General features: G+C 43.1%; 1 protein-coding gene across 1 annotated transcript in view; it reads right to left on the bottom strand.

Moving 5' to 3' along the window:
- LOC122529776 overlaps window positions 1–15,793 on the bottom strand; it is an 87,160-nt gene extending 71,367 nt beyond the window's left edge. The window contains exon 1 of the mRNA XM_043656207.1: window positions 13,708–15,793. Within this exon, the coding sequence (XP_043512142.1) occupies window positions 13,708–15,117 (1,410 nt within the window). The 5' untranslated portion in view covers window positions 15,118–15,793. The remainder of the gene's footprint in view (window positions 1–13,707) is intronic.

The raw sequence follows: 15,793 nt of genomic DNA, 5'->3' as shown, positions 1-15,793 counted from the left end.
TAACTGGATAAATATTATTCTACATTTCATCCACATTTTCCTCTGTAGAATAACCTTCTGTCGATTCTTTATTTATTCAAGATCAGTCAGATTTTGACAATTTTCAAATACTAGTTCCTCAAAAAAAAAAAACGAAATTTTAATTTATTTTTGCATGTGGAATTTATTACGTTTTAATACATTGGATGTATTTTGATTATATCGCCACGTATTAATGAATAATTCACAATCCATTATGAATTATTCGGCAAACAAGTCAAATTAAATTAAATTAGAATTTCCTTCCGTTTGCTACCATCGTGAATTTCACTGTCCGTGGCGAAAGCAAAATTAATCAGCCGAAAGACTCGTTGATTTATGATCCAAAGTTTACGATTCTCTTAGCGAACTAACGCTTGTAAGTAGGAGAACACGCGTCGTGGTGCGACAAATCTCGATCGCTCGGAACTTTTACGGATGATTGAAGTGACCGATGGAGAACGTACCGACGCGATGGCTACAATCGCCTCGATTAACGTCAGTTTTGCAACATTTACTGTTAGTTAATAGCCCCGTCACTACCATTTTTCTTTCCCGGCGATCTCAGATGTTCGTGCCGCCACGCGAGAAGTCAATCTTTCGTTGCGAAACTGCTTTATTACCCGCGTTTACGCTCGCGCGCGATAGTCGACGCATCGCTGGACTTTCCGCGACTATCGGAATCGTTGAATCTCTCGCACCGGCGACTAATCGTGAGATCATACACAGATCTGTGTCAGACGCGTGATTAATTAGCCACAACTTTGGCCATTGGCTATATGCAATTAAATGAGCCATTACATCGGTGGAAGATACGCGACAGCTCGCGGGGTTTCAGCCGGCGCCTGCCTTGTAAATAATAAATCATCGCCGGGTGTATGAATTATTTACAAGACGGCGACTTTTAATTGCGATCGAATGCGATACCAGTCGCTGGAGAAAAACCCGGAAATCGCCTGTCCGCCGATGCGATAGGTAGAAACGAGTTAATCGCGGTGTCGAGCGCAGCTCCGATTGAAAATGAGAGTCAATAACGTTTCATTAGTCGCGACGGGCGACTCGCGATTATCTCGAGCGATCGCGAGTGCCTTTTAAGAATAGACGAGTGGGAAAAATAGAGACAATCGAAGCTTCTCCTCCTCCTCCTCCTCCTCTTAGGAAACGCGGTCCGCGTTCGTGCCTGTTGATAGAAAACACCTCTTGAAATATTATCGGATCATGCGCGTTGCGGCGCGAGATAAAATCGCGTCTGAAGTCATCGGGCCGTTGCATAAATATTGGGCGTGCGTGCGAGCAGATAAGTAGGAAACAAGTATCGTAAAGTAGCGTCAAGGTACGACGAGCAAACAGAACGGTGGAACGAACATCTATGTCAACACATCGGGCCACTGGGTAAAAGAGCGCGTGTTTTCTGGAAGCCGCGTTCTGGTGTGCCTGGTCGCTTTGCTGGCTCTCGAATACACGAGAGAACGTAGAATGGGGTAAACTTCGACGCTGTTGACACGCCACTAACATCGCCGCGTCGCGTTGTTGTGTCGTCAATTGCACCACGATTGCCCAAATAACCCGTTTCGTCTTTGTACTTTTCACCACGGCTTTTTTTTAACACCCGTTGCTCCGAATGTCTTCGAATGTCCACTTGCTTCCGCAATAACGTGTTTTTCTGCTCCCTCAAAGATTTCTTTTCACCTAAATAGATAAATGAATGAACTATCAATTCAAACTTCAATCGATCTGTTAATAGAGACGCCAGCGAAAAATTTTCGTGGAAATCAAATGCAAGGAAAGAAGGCGCCAGTTGTTTGCGAGTGTGAAAATTATGAAAATTTATATATTGTACCCCCCCGATTGCGATTACACGTGTTAAATCGTTTGCATAATTTTCCATGATTGATACTTCGAACACGCTTCTTTTCATCGGTGAACGCCTCGCAACGTTTTCGAGCAACGCTCCCCCCACGGCGCCTGTCTCGTTTATGCAAATTCAACGGCAACGTTTAATTATATATCACGCAAGCGGTAATCAAACAAGTCGGATTCTTATTTACCGAGTGTAATTGAAACGTCGAACGTGCTAATTCCCGCTGGCTACTTGCTACAATTGATTTCTTTTTCTTTTTTTATCACATTATTTTCAGCTCTTTTACGAAATCGATACCCTTGTCCGCGATATTGTCGCTATCGATTCTTGACGCCACGGTCGTTGGCTCGTTGGCAGTTACGCCTGTCGATGTCCGGTATAATCGTGCAGGACGTTACGCGATTTCCCGCCGGTATCTCTCGCCTACCGATCGCCCGCAGAAACGTTCACCTGTCGATAGCTGGCCGTCGTTCGATATTATAATTATCGCATGCGTGCATTAGCGACAGCCGCGGCTAATCAGGTCGCGCAAATTGCGCGAATTACATCGAGTCGCGACCACTTTACGACTCGCGCCGGATAAATTGGCTTATATATCGCGCTCTACGGGATAATTACCGCCGAGACGAAGGGAGAGTCGAATAAATCACACTTTACGATGCCGGCAAGCGATCCCCTCTCGTCCTCTCTTACTTTCCTCTCATACTCCAGATTGCTACGTGCTATCGCAACTTCCTTCAAAAAGCTGGCCAACTCCTTCGACGCGCGTTGCCTTTCCATCTGACTTGGGAGTCCGTTGAAATTGTAAAAAATTCTGTCTACTAACCGAACGTTATTAACGCTCGTTAAGCAACGATGACGATTTAGGAGCGTTAAATCTCATTGTCGCTGTTCCCTGAACCGATGGCGACGACGAAGCTGTAGCACGATAACGAAGGCCAATGAAAATGGCCCTCTCGTCGTAAATTCGAAAGGCATCGGCGCGCCGCGGCGTTAGGATGGCCAAGACGCGGTGGTAGGTCCTTTCTGGAACGTGTCGCGCCATTGAGCGAATCGAGGAATAAAATGTTCTTTCGAACGAACGCGAATCAAGCTGTCGAATCATCTGAATATCGCACGTTGCTACGATTGACTTTTTGATTTGCCACTTTAGTTGCTATGTATTATATCTATTGAAGCATTAATAAATGAGTGCACGAAATACAGGATATGTGCAGGGTGGTTCGTAATTAGTGTTAGAAGCTTTGTAAATGCACACTATCGTGAAATCCTCTTGATTTTTATTTGTGCAGGAACAAGTTACAAGCGTTGATCAATTAAAAAAAAAAATTGTTTCTGCATTTAATAGAGTGGCAGAAGACATTGTATAGTATTTTGTAGGAATTTAGTAAAATGAGCACAATTGTGTATACACACAATGGGAAAGTCCAACAACTTTTAAAGTAATAAAATGTCAACATATTTCCGTGACATTAAAAAGTGTTATACAGACGTATAGTGTTAGAGTTGATTTTCTCGAAAACGAAGCGTCGGACGAAAAAATTGTTTCTCCAACTTCTTTTTTCTCGTAGAATCACCCTAGATCCGATTGTACCGCCAATATATATATCGGAAGTAAATAATAAAAAGAAACTATCGTCGATATTGATAACGTTCAATGTGGACAGGTTCTATTCTTATTTCTCTTATTTTTTCCTTTATAGTTAATATCAAGTTTCACTTATAACTAGCTTGTTAAATCAGTTTTTGTCACGTTATGTTAGTTTATAATTTACATAAATGCACATATGATCGCTTATATATTACGCCTGTATACAATTGGGTTTTTACCAATGTTTGCCAATTAAATTAAATTTAAAAAGAAGGAAATATCGATGCGACCACCGCGGCATCGCGCGTTCATGCGTATTGTACAATTAAAAATATAAAACCTACCGAAGCGAGATACGATAGAAGTTGCTCGACTACATCGAGCCTGAGAATGTCAATGCGAGGCTGATCGCCGAGCGATGGGCACAGTTTCTCGAAGAATTTCGAACGGCAACCAGAACGAAGCGGAGGAATGCGTGTACATTCGGAAAAAGGCAATTCGAGCGATTAATTTTACGGGAACAGGCGAAGCAGGCGTTTCTCGCGGTTTTGCCTCGAGCATAAAGATCCTTTATGGCAAACATACGAGGAAGGTGGCCACCCAAGATTGTACAGGATCGTTCACGGTCAGAAAAGTCACCGCGTTGCACGCGTCGCGACTTTTATTCCCCGAGTTTCGTGGATAGACTGTGGATAGCAGAAGCACTGTTTTGTAGAAATTAGGCGATTTGTCTTCTTTAACAGAATTGCGTTAATTGAATTATGGAACGATTGAGTTATTATATATTTAATTACATTGTGTTTTGGTTACACAGTAATTTAATTTCATGTTGTAATTGAATTACATAATTTAAGTGACAATTACTGTAATCATTCATCATCAATTGCATTACAATGTAATTAAAATACATTGTAATGAAATTAGTCAGAAATCTCAATGCGTGAAATAAATTTGTCTTTCACGTTTATTCTTGTTCCATGACTACACCGCGTAGGTATTCCTCGTTCCTCATACAGTATTCACAATGTTATATACTACGAATTTATATTTATGCAGTGTTGGGCAAAATTTTATTCGAATGGCGTATAAGGTATAAAAATAAGGAAATAAAGTTTCGTTCGCCGCTATTGAATAAATATCCGATTGAATAAATATTTATTCGAAGAAGAATTGATTGGAATGAATATTTCCCACTCTAATGTATTCAGATAAAGATATACTCGAATAGGGATCTCATTCTTATATTTGTTTAATTATATCACGCCGTGGCTTAAACCTTCGCTGTATGCATTCTGATTCTTTTTTTTTTTTCTGACTCGATTACCAGAATTTGTCTGTATAATTCATTTAACCAATCCTTGAGGTTTTCCTCTGCTTCTCTTATATCTTGTAAAAATAGTGTACATAGACTAACTAAATCCGATTTGATTATTTGTTGTAACTATAATTTCAATTATTTACTCTCAGCATTTGTATACATTTTTTGAGAGAAGATTTGACTTAAAAACTGATTGCATAATACAGTATTTTTCACACTTCTCGAAAGTCCAGAATAATAAAAAAGATTAGGCGACTCAGATTTGTGTAGACAGCTGGCTTACTGATGTTGTACATCTGTCAGCCTTTATTCTCTTCACTTTCGACTGCGTCCCTTGTTTCGTACGTTACATACGAGCCGTTTATTTTAAAAGTGGCACAAGTCACTTTCAAACCGAGATATTAAAGACTTTGCGTTTTAACGCTATCACTCCGTTACTTGTCTAAACTTCTATCAACGAAATTTCAATGAATTTAACGTATTGACTGCAAATTGTATTAAAATGAAAAGATCACGCAGAATTAATCTAATTACTAACTTGACTTTTTTGAAAAAGTGACCAGTGCCATTTTTTCAAAGTGCCATTTACACCATATTTTCCTGCCGAGAAATAAATAAATTTTATGTACACAATGAAGAGAACCGGCCGCTCGTGTGTCACGGAAATTTTGCCAAAAGCCGCTTCGTGCTTCAGCAATCTGATGGCTCGTTACGAGGCAGCTACCAGCTTAGGCCACGGTTCCTTTGGAATCTCGGGATCGATCCTGATCCTTCGGATATTCTGTCTCGCACAAACAGGTATTTCCAAAGTTAACTCGTTGTTCTGAGAAACGATGTTTGCCCCTCCCCCCTGCGCTCGTGAATGGGACGTGATCGTCATAAAAATCCACAGAAGCCAGCCGGTCGTCGTTTAGCCTTCTTCCCCGAAGAGATTCTCAATTCTGGCGGATCTCCTCTTAATCCGTCCGGAGAATGAAACGTCACGCGAAATTGAGCGTGGTAATCCGTTCGTTGGTGAAAAAGCGGCTGTTCCTCGCAAACCGTCGATATTCCTGGAACAACGCGGCGGCGAGTCGGAGCTGCGAGATCCCCTGCTTGAGATCTCGACGTCGAAATCATGCCGCAACGTTACCGAGAGAGTAACAGACAACGCGGCGCCCGTAGCTCGTGCGTACGTACACCTTAATGATTCGACGAGCGATGATAACAGCAACCCCATTAAGGTTCCGTTAAGATAAACAAGCAAGTTGTTCCTTTCTTATAACCACTTTAGATGGCTGATTCGTGGCTCGAGCTAGGGCTCTCTATAATGACTTCATCCCTGTGCGAATCTCGAAGGTGGTAACGTGTTATTTAACCGATCCATTCGCAAGCGAAATTACTTCGAAGCTGTTTTCACGGGAGATTTAATGGAAATCTCTGACAGCCGGCCGCCCCTGGCCCTCGTGGCCGATCAACAGTGTAAACAAAATTAACGCCCACGGATTGATCACTCTAATTATTGCCGGGACTAGCCACGCAAATTACCAAACGGAATTGAATCCCTCCGTGGCGAAAGATCGTGAAGCGATCGATGTTTGGGACGAGCCACCTGTGCGCCGATTCTTGTGTCGAGCTAGATTTAGGCGTAGATGCGACAGGCTTGGCATATTTTTGGATTTTATCGGCACATCGTCGCTAGAATACGCAACGTTGGAAATACTCCAAGTGGACACGAGAACGACCTGAATTCGATGTTAGAGCGATGTTCATCGGGCAGTTGTGTGACCTGGTCGTAGTTAATTTCAAGTCGATGTTATCAAACCCCAGTGGGACCAACGACCGGTTCATTGCGGATGATGCGGTCGACGATATCCACGGCTAATAATTCGATCGAAAGCAGTTTGACCTGGAACGCCGCCAATTCTCCGATCGATATATTTGCGTCTTGACAAATTTTCAAAATTTGGATATCGATTGCGTTTACCGATCATGTCTGTGATATACAGACTCTATAAATCCGAATTACTAATAAATTACTACTCGTCATACGAGGATAGTAAAAGGTCTTCTTTTAAATAAAAAAAATGAACGAGAAGATGTATCTTTGGCAAACGGCAGTAAAAATAAATATCTTTTTTTTTTATTTTTGAAGTTATGTAATTATACAATAGATTTTTGCCAATACTACATAAATTTTTATAATCCGTTCGTGAGAAAGTCAACCGTTTCTTCGTTGCATTTAGTAATTTTAATTCCATAGGGCTAACGTTTCATCTGTGACAAAAAGTCTGTATTGAAGAAATGATTTTGAGAAAGGGATGCTAATTTTCTTCTGAACGAATTACAAAATCCGTTGCAGCGTTAACGAGAAGTGTATCGTGACGTGGACAAATAAATGCGTAATTTTTAAAATTAAAGAATACTGTTTCACAAAGATATGTCTTCCCATTCATTTCTTTTTAGCGGACAAAACTTTTCACCAGTAATTTCTACGCCAGAATAACCTCTTAAGGGATTAATCGCGTCGTAAAACATGGACGTTTAGGTTAGTTCCGCATGGCAAAAGTAGGAGGTTTAGTCACCTCGCATTATCGTCATCGTTGTCTGGTGTTACGAATGGGATGTTAAATAACTCGAGGATTACGCGCGTTCGATCTTGGAAACTATCCAATCCCATACGTATAATCCACGGGTGTATTCAACGGTAAATACAGCATCCGCTGTAAGACAATTCTCTCGTTGGCGACGAGTTTCCAGGAATTAATTAGCCTATGCGTGTATGTGAGTCGGTCAAGACGCGAGTGTTCCGCAAACCAAAACGAAAACTTGCCGGCGAAATTTCCGACTGAGTCACCGATTTAGTCGATTTCACACAGCGCGCGAAACCCCGATGCTTATTTTACGAAAAGGCGGTGCATACTTGATGTGGCCGCTGGAGCAACAGGCGTCGCGTCGTTTCCAATTCCGTGCTTGTCAAAAACGGCGCTCGCCATTCATCTCTTTATGCATTCTCAATCATTCTAGAATAAGTCTAAAATATATTGAATAAATGTGTCTCTTAGTTGACACATGAATTGATTATTTTTCTGTAAACTTTCGTGTAATAAATTAAGAGGAGACTGTAGTTTTATTGTAAGGAAACAAAAAATTGGATAGCATAATTTCCAAGAGATTTTTAGTTCTAGCGTTATGTCTACCACCCAAAATTTTAATAACCCGATAAAAGATTACATTGTAAAATTTAAGAATGAGATTGTAGCTTACACACACACACACACACACACACACACACAAAAAAGGGTTTTGCACGGTTGAGACATATTCCATAAGAAGTTTCTCCGAAAAGTGATCTCATCATATTCGATCGAATCTTTATGGGTTTCCGCGTTAACTTAAATTTAAATACTGTTATTAAGGTTGAACGTGAGAAAGGCGTGTAAAGAAAGGCTGATTCGTTTCAACTTTGGTCTACATTTCGTCGGAATTTAGCCTATTTTTGTTGACTTATTAAGTGGATGCACACAGCTTCTTTCGGTTGTTAGACAGCGATGCCGATGAATCATCATCTCGCGAAATCATCGTATGTATCATCGAGGTCTGTTACACTTTTTGACGCATGCCCTTGCTTATCTCTGGGATGACTTCATTACTATTTAAAACTCATCCGAGATACATACATCCATAGAACAACGGAGTCATTTGGTGCCATCTGAGATTGCAGCGTCATCTCTGTTTAGAGTTGTTCTCTCTTTCGTTCAGCAAATAAGTTGCTAATTGCTTTACGATGAATTGTGAGGGTGGAAGAACTTTCTCACGTAGAAATTTCCTACAAGCGTCAGACGTAAGTGTGTCAGAGATTTTAACGTAGCATTTGATTGCGTTGTCTTACTATACATTTATTTTTATTATATTCGAATATTTTATTTCTGAGTATTTTTAATTTCTTTAATAGTTAAACAATCAATTAACAAAAATAACTTTCAATAGCATTTTTTTTTTTTACTATTACTTTAAGTTTTGTGCACTAGTTGCATTTTTGTTCATTTTTCTATTTTCTTGTTGATCGTTCATTGTTACTAGTTTCTTGTATCGGTTTTCTGAACGAATGTTGCGCCCAGTTAGCAATTTTTGACGCGTTAAAAATCCACCAATCGAAATTCACTTTCACCAAGTTTCCTCAACACGAATCATGAATTCCTGTGCACGGCCAGGACTTGAGCGGCGGTCGACTTATGTTCTTTTCACCTGGTTAGATGGCAAAGTCATTCCTTAATGCACCATGAGACTGCGTTTAGGCAACGCGCCGAGGAATCTCTTCACCATCAATCAACCAACTGCAAATAACGAGAGGAAGAGAGAAAGAGAAAGAAGAATCTCGTTTCTCGGCAAACAATCTCTGCATTTCACGTAAACATCGTTTCTACGAAGACTATCGGATGTTTGCTGATACGTCGGTCGTGACCAATTGTAAGAAAAACGACAGTCATACGACAACGCATTAAGTGAAATGGCATCGAGCTAGGAAACGAGCGAGCTAGATCACCGCTTTTCTCGCTTTATCCACTATCGACACCTTCGCTCGCCGAACGTTATCAAGTTTAGCGCGCGCGAGCAATCTCGCGCGGGTGTTGCGGCGTATTTCTTCCAGCCAGCTACCAAGTCGACCAGCGATTACCATAAAATTTTATGCACGTTCGCAGAGAGTACGGTGTCGTGTATCGCAGCGACAATTGTTTGCAATAACCGAGCGTTGAAACTGCCGTTAGCCGTTCGGAAAAATGCGCACGTTAGCGTTTCTCATCATGTAACGATGATCTCATTAGTCGGCGACACTTTTTTCATTGGAAGGTAGGTCATGTTGGATCAATTGCCGACGCGAGCGAATCGTCGTCTGAAGATGCAACAGCAGGAGGGAAAACGTGACTGTATCCAAAGCGGTGATTAATGAGCCGACGATTATTCATTATAGCTATCTGTCAGACTCTCACTGATTTCTCGTGGCATTCTTTTATTGTGGTGCCTGTCCATTTTAGAGTGAAACTATCGCGAGTCGCTCTCGTAAATGAAGATTGCGCTGAGATTGGTTATTTGAGAGAATCGTTGTGATTCGCTGTGTCTGAGACACAGTCGCGTTGTCGCTTGCTCTCAAATACGAAGTAATTTCCGTACTTTGATAGAGAATATTTTTGACAGTTAGATAATTAGAGAATATTAGTATATTAATATTATTTGTCACAACTATAACTATAAATCTCATTTTATAAGAAAAATATCTCAGACAGATAGAAGTTAATTTATATATTATATTATATATCGTCTATAAATAAATTATATTAAATCAAATCCCGAGTGAACCCGAGTTTCCGAGAGTTTCATCGGATGATAAGCAAAGTTGGGTATGGAACTTGAGAGTGCTGTCGAGAGCAACTATCCAAAGATAACCTCAGATGAACACGTTCGCGAATTCGCTTATCCGCGAGAAAGTTTTGATTTTTCGCACGGAGTCACGATTATCCACGTCATGACGAATCGGCTGATCGCTGTGTTACGAGAGCCTCGTATCGATGCAACGGGCTCCCTTTAATAACGCACGAACTGAGGAGAGATTCGCGGTGGGAACCACGGGAAGCAACTGCACGTAGGATTGCTCAATTACCCGACGCAGTAATTCCACTTCGACCGGCATGTAGAAGTAAATCGCCGATGGAACGTGGCGGGTTTACCTTTGTAAATTGGCAGAAAAAGACTGAACCACGCGATCGCGACGACAGCCAACTCGATTTCTTTTTCTCCCTCCTTTCCTCTACCGAGGGGGAAGAGACCGACTACCGTAGAATTAAGGTGTACTGCCGCGGTGAATCAGCGCTTTGATCCGAGGCATATTTTCAGCAGGGACTGTTTCAATTTCTTTCCTCTTCTTTTAACGAATAATTCCGAACTATCGCCGGTCTTATCAAATTCTTCTTTTCTCTCATTTCAATTTCTTATTTATCTCGAAGAAATGTCGACAGGTTTATATATATATATTTTTTTTTTTTTATTTATACTTCCTTTACTGCTACTATGATATTTTTATTTGAATGTTACAATTAGCAGAATATAATATCTGCTAGTAGCGGATATGCTTCCAGAGACATTTATTCTGATGATATAATATTCAAATATTAAAATCTTTAAAACATAAAGATTCAACAAGAGAAGAGTTTACTGTATCATAAATGTTTGATTCATCTTTCATTCTTTGAATTGAATTTGTTCCATAGTTGATAGATTGTTGCAACGTTAAAAGATTAATATCTATTGTAAAAAGATAAACGGTTAAATTTGTAGCAAAAAATGTTCAAAAATGTTTCGTGAATGGTGATCTGCTCCAGTTTCATCTAAAGTGATGCATAGAGGCAATACACGAGGAAACTATAGAAAGGAGAAGTTAATTAGGGAAGACATTGATCATTCTCGTTAACTCGACAGCACACAAGTGGAGATCCAGCGGAACGACCTATCTGATAATTAAATTACAATTTGTCCAACTATAAAATTCATATTCGTATATATTTATATTAATGTTTTATAAAGCATACAAATATTCGTATATTATTTTTAACTATGCGACCCCGCGTGAATACTTTCGTTTCAAAAACCTACGTGTACACTGGTCAAACAATCAGTTTGGTTCTTCGACGTCATTTTTTTTCTTGCCTATGCTACTGTTTCGAACGAATTACACGCGAACAAACAAACGGAGATGCCTTACGTTTTGTATCAACACGCGGTGATCTCTTAGAATCACAGTCGGAGCGTTTACGATGGATAACAGCTGCGTGGACTCGGATTAGTCCATCTGGCGATCCCTGTGGAGATTCGGCTATCTAAACTCGCGCGATTCCGATAGATTCTTCTGTTTGAATCCGGTAGCCGATTGTTTCTCCCGCCAGACTAAATTCGCGATCGTTAATCGACGCTACCAACGAAATTTTAATCTTCCTCTTCGCTTGCTCTTTTCATCCTTTCTTTCTCCCTCGCGTATCTCACGCAACGAACGAGCTTCAAAGCCTATGTCCTCGTCGAACTTGGATTTTCGTCTCTTGTCAACTAACTGTTCGACAATGTGTAACAGCTCTAATAGAAATAAGTAATTTCTCGGAATTATTAATTCGTGAAATAAAAAAAAAAAAAAAAAAAAAAAAAACAGCCTGTTTTGTGGAACAAGTGGGTCGACTTTGTCTAAAACATCCTGTGTGATTGTTTAATTCGATACTTTGTATTATCCGATCATATAGCGACGATTTTTGTCGCCGTTAGTTAGAATATAGCCTAATACGTGAACGATTTTACTTTCGTAAGATGATGGCGAGATTTTTATCGTTCGACTGTTTCCAGAGCATGTTAATGAAAAACAATTACATTCGAACATTACGTGATCCACATTCGGTTAGGTGAACCATCATTCAATTTAAAATCATCGCTCTCTGCGAGATAATCGTCTTCAAGGATCGCTGGTTCAAGCATCATTCATCGTCATACACGTGTATTCTCATCCGTCGATTTTTCCGAGAAACTACGAACTGCGAAAGATAAAGAAAGATCTATTAGTACGTTGGGCACATCCTTTTAGCGATTTTTCGGTGGGGGGCGAAAGAAACCCACACGGTTGATTAACACCCTAACGCGCGGAGCAGGTCGGTGAGTCAGAGGTTCGACAAAGAGGGAAGAACCCGCGGTATCGTTCACCAGCCTCGCGGTATCGATTTCGCGCGAGACTCCGGCAATAAAAAGCGGCGCCCAGCAGCCGCGTGGTATCGCCGAGGTCGTGGCTGCGGACGTCAGGTCGGGAATTTTGACGCGGATGAAAGCGGTTTGCGGTCAGTTGCCGTCTGCAATGCCAAGGTCGATCTAATCTTGGCCCTCTCCCCCGTCAATAGGTAAGAGGAACTGCATTTCATCTCGTCTCGTCTCTCGTTCTGCTTTCTCTCATCGCATCGCAGATATTTCGACGTTCATAACGAGCCAGCCAGAGCCGCCAGCGAGGGAAGTGCAACGAATTCAAAGTAGTTCCGGGAAGCATATTGTCGGCCGAAGGACTTCGAGTGGCAAGCAGGTCGAAATAGAGGTGTCTGGCACGGCGAACTCTATTGCCAAGGACGAGTCACGAAAGGATGCTTCTCAAGGCTAATTGTCGCGATCTTCTGCACCGATGCGCACCGACGTGAAAGTCGACGGACGGGTCGTCGCTGGCGTAGAACCGAAGATCGTTGAAACGATCCTCGCAGAGGGGAAAAGGGGACGACGTGACCCGCCTTTCTCTTTCTTTTCGATTTTTCGAGACGATCGCGAAAGAAAATAAAACGGAGCGTGAATGCTGGTAGCCGATGGCGCGAACAGCGACCACGGTCCAAAGAGAGGGAGACACATCGATAAGGATTCTTTCTCGTGCAGCGGCGAGCGTGCGCGATCCTGCACCGTAAAGTCGCGCCACGACGATCTTAATCTTCGCGGACAAGGTCGATACCGAAGGAATCCGACGATTCAGGCTCTACGATTTCCAGTATCGTCGATGGAACTCGAACGGAATGTAGAATCGTGCCGCGCACGCTTCGAACGATCGAATCCGAGCGGTTCTCGGCGCCGAATCGTTATCACGACCACGTCGGACAAAACTCGATCCGCTGATTGGGAACCTAACCTAATCACGTAATCAGCTGGTGCGGACAACGCTCGTAAATCTGTTCCGCCATCATGTGAACAGTAGTACCTCGCTCGCCTAGAATTTATCATCGATCTCGACTACCGGCAGTCTATCGACTGACGCTCTCTTCGTTCGATTCGACGTTCCTACAGATACCCGCGTATCCAATTACCTTCGAACCGAAACATCGACGTCGTCTCCCAGTTCCTGTTCAAACCGCGACGAAAAGAGTAAAAAGAAATGACACTAACCGTGTTATTGATGTCTGCCTGCATGTCCGTGTCCTCCTCGATTCCAGCCTTAATAAGTTCCTCCTCGTTGTCCGGGGTATTGAGATACTCGTCGTAATCCTGTTCCAGACTCTTCGTCCTCGGTTGAGTATCGTTGTTCTTCGTGCCGGCTTTGTTCTCCGATCGATCGACGCTCTTTGTCAAGAGACTGCTAACGTTCCTCGGCAATTTACGCTCGACTAACGGACTCGCCAGCTTGCCAGGTAAATTCTCTTCGAATCTCCTCGAAGAGCGATGGCTGTTAACGTATGGAAGACCGGAAATCTTTCCACGATCGCGACTCAACGGCCTGGTAAGGTTCCTTGGCTCGTATTTGAAACTTTCGAGGCTGTCGCGCCTCGTGTATCCGTTGGTCTCGATGTTTCTCGAGTCTCTTCTGATCGTGGGTCTGGGAGTGGTTGGTTCATCGTCGGACGTCAACCGTCTGATGATATCGTCGTAAGTTTTCAGCGGTGGTTTCCTCGCGCTTCTGTAAAACTCGTCTTCGTCGTCGTCCTCGCCTTCGTCCTGATCACTGTCCTCGGTCTCTTTCCACGTGTCTTCGTCATCTCCCACGTCGTCGAAGTCGTCCAGAGGATACTCGTAATCGTCCAAGTTATCGACTCTTCTCCTCTCGGTTTTGGAATAGGAGAGTCTGGACTCGCTAGAGTTTGGTCTCCTTTTCCAATCGTCGAATCTTCTCGAAGGTTCCGAATGGTTGGGTCGACGCGTTTTTCTGTCGTTGACGTGTCTAGAGTCACCGATCCTGTGTTTTCGCCGATTTCTCCACCAAGATCGATGCCCGTCGGGACCGCCCTCGTACGCGCCTCGTTTCTCATACACGAATTCGTCCTTCTCGACCGAATCGTGATCCGAATCACGATGTTTGGAATAACCGAGTCTTCGGTGAGTCCTGTCGGACCTCAGTTCGTAGCTTCGACCGGGGTATCGGGGAGAACCTCTGCGTCTCTGTTCTTCATCCTCGTACCAGCCGGTTCCGCGATAACCACCTCGATGATACCCAGGTGGGTAACGCGGATCGTACATCCGGCCGTGCACGGCGATTCTCGAGGTCCGAGGATAGAATCTCTCGTAATAGGGACGACCATCGTAATCATCGTCATCCTCCTCCTCTTCGTCGTCATCTCGATCCTCTCGATCGGCCAACGAGTCGTCCTCGTACGCGAGTTCCTGCGACCAAGAAGAGGACGATCGTCTGTCGGCAATGTCGTGCCGATTTCTCCTCCCATTTGGGGAGTCGTGCCTGTGCCTGTGTCGGTGTTTGTTGTCATTCGCGATGACCTCGTGACTATGGTGTTTAGCTTCGACTATAAACAAGCCATAGGTCATTGCGAGGATCGCGAATAACAACAGTTTGTTGTCGAAAATCATTTCGTCTTTCTATTCTTTTGCGTAACCTTACATCATCTTAGGCGAGCGCGATTTCGAGATTGATGAAGTTCGTCGCCTGAAAAAAATTGCACACCAGCTGGTTTCTACCCCCGCCCGGTGTTCAACGATGCATTTCGGTCAGAGCGCAGCGGTACCACGTCTCACGTGAGACTCGTGGCCGTTGCCGCGATTGAGACATTAATGATCGCGATTCGCGACGCCGAGTCAGCAACAATCATTAGTCTTCTAGGTTTCGGGAATCAACGTAATTCATGCGTTGGGATTGCATCCACGTGGTACAATTCGCGAGATTTGATTATCGAAACGTCCCGTACGATACGCTCCGTTTTCGACCGCGTTCCAGTTTAACATTACAAAACTGTCCTCTGGAGCCGGATTTCGCTCACGTCTCGCGTCTCTTCTTACCCCGAGTATCGTTCTTTCCACCAGTTTCGCATCCATCGTGCGTTCTCCATCTTGGTCGCGGGGCTCCGATTCCTCGATTCGATTCCGCGATTAACCGTCCCCTTCCTTCGTTTTCGGTGCTCACTGTGCTCGGGAACGATCGAAACTCGCGCCCGATACCGGCACACCGTTTGCTCGAGTTCAACTCAGCATAGAGATTACACCGAATCGTATCGCGGACCGAATGTCGCGGGCAACTGAGGCCAGCCTC

The sequence above is a fragment of the Frieseomelitta varia genome, unplaced genomic scaffold (assembly GCF_011392965.1).
Source record: "Frieseomelitta varia isolate USP_RPSP 00005682 unplaced genomic scaffold, Fvar_1.2 scaffold_308, whole genome shotgun sequence".
Classification (NCBI taxonomy): Eukaryota; Metazoa; Arthropoda; class Insecta; order Hymenoptera; family Apidae; genus Frieseomelitta; species Frieseomelitta varia.
The sequence above is the reverse complement of the archived record's forward strand: the minus strand, read 5'-3'. Positions and strand labels throughout refer to the sequence as shown.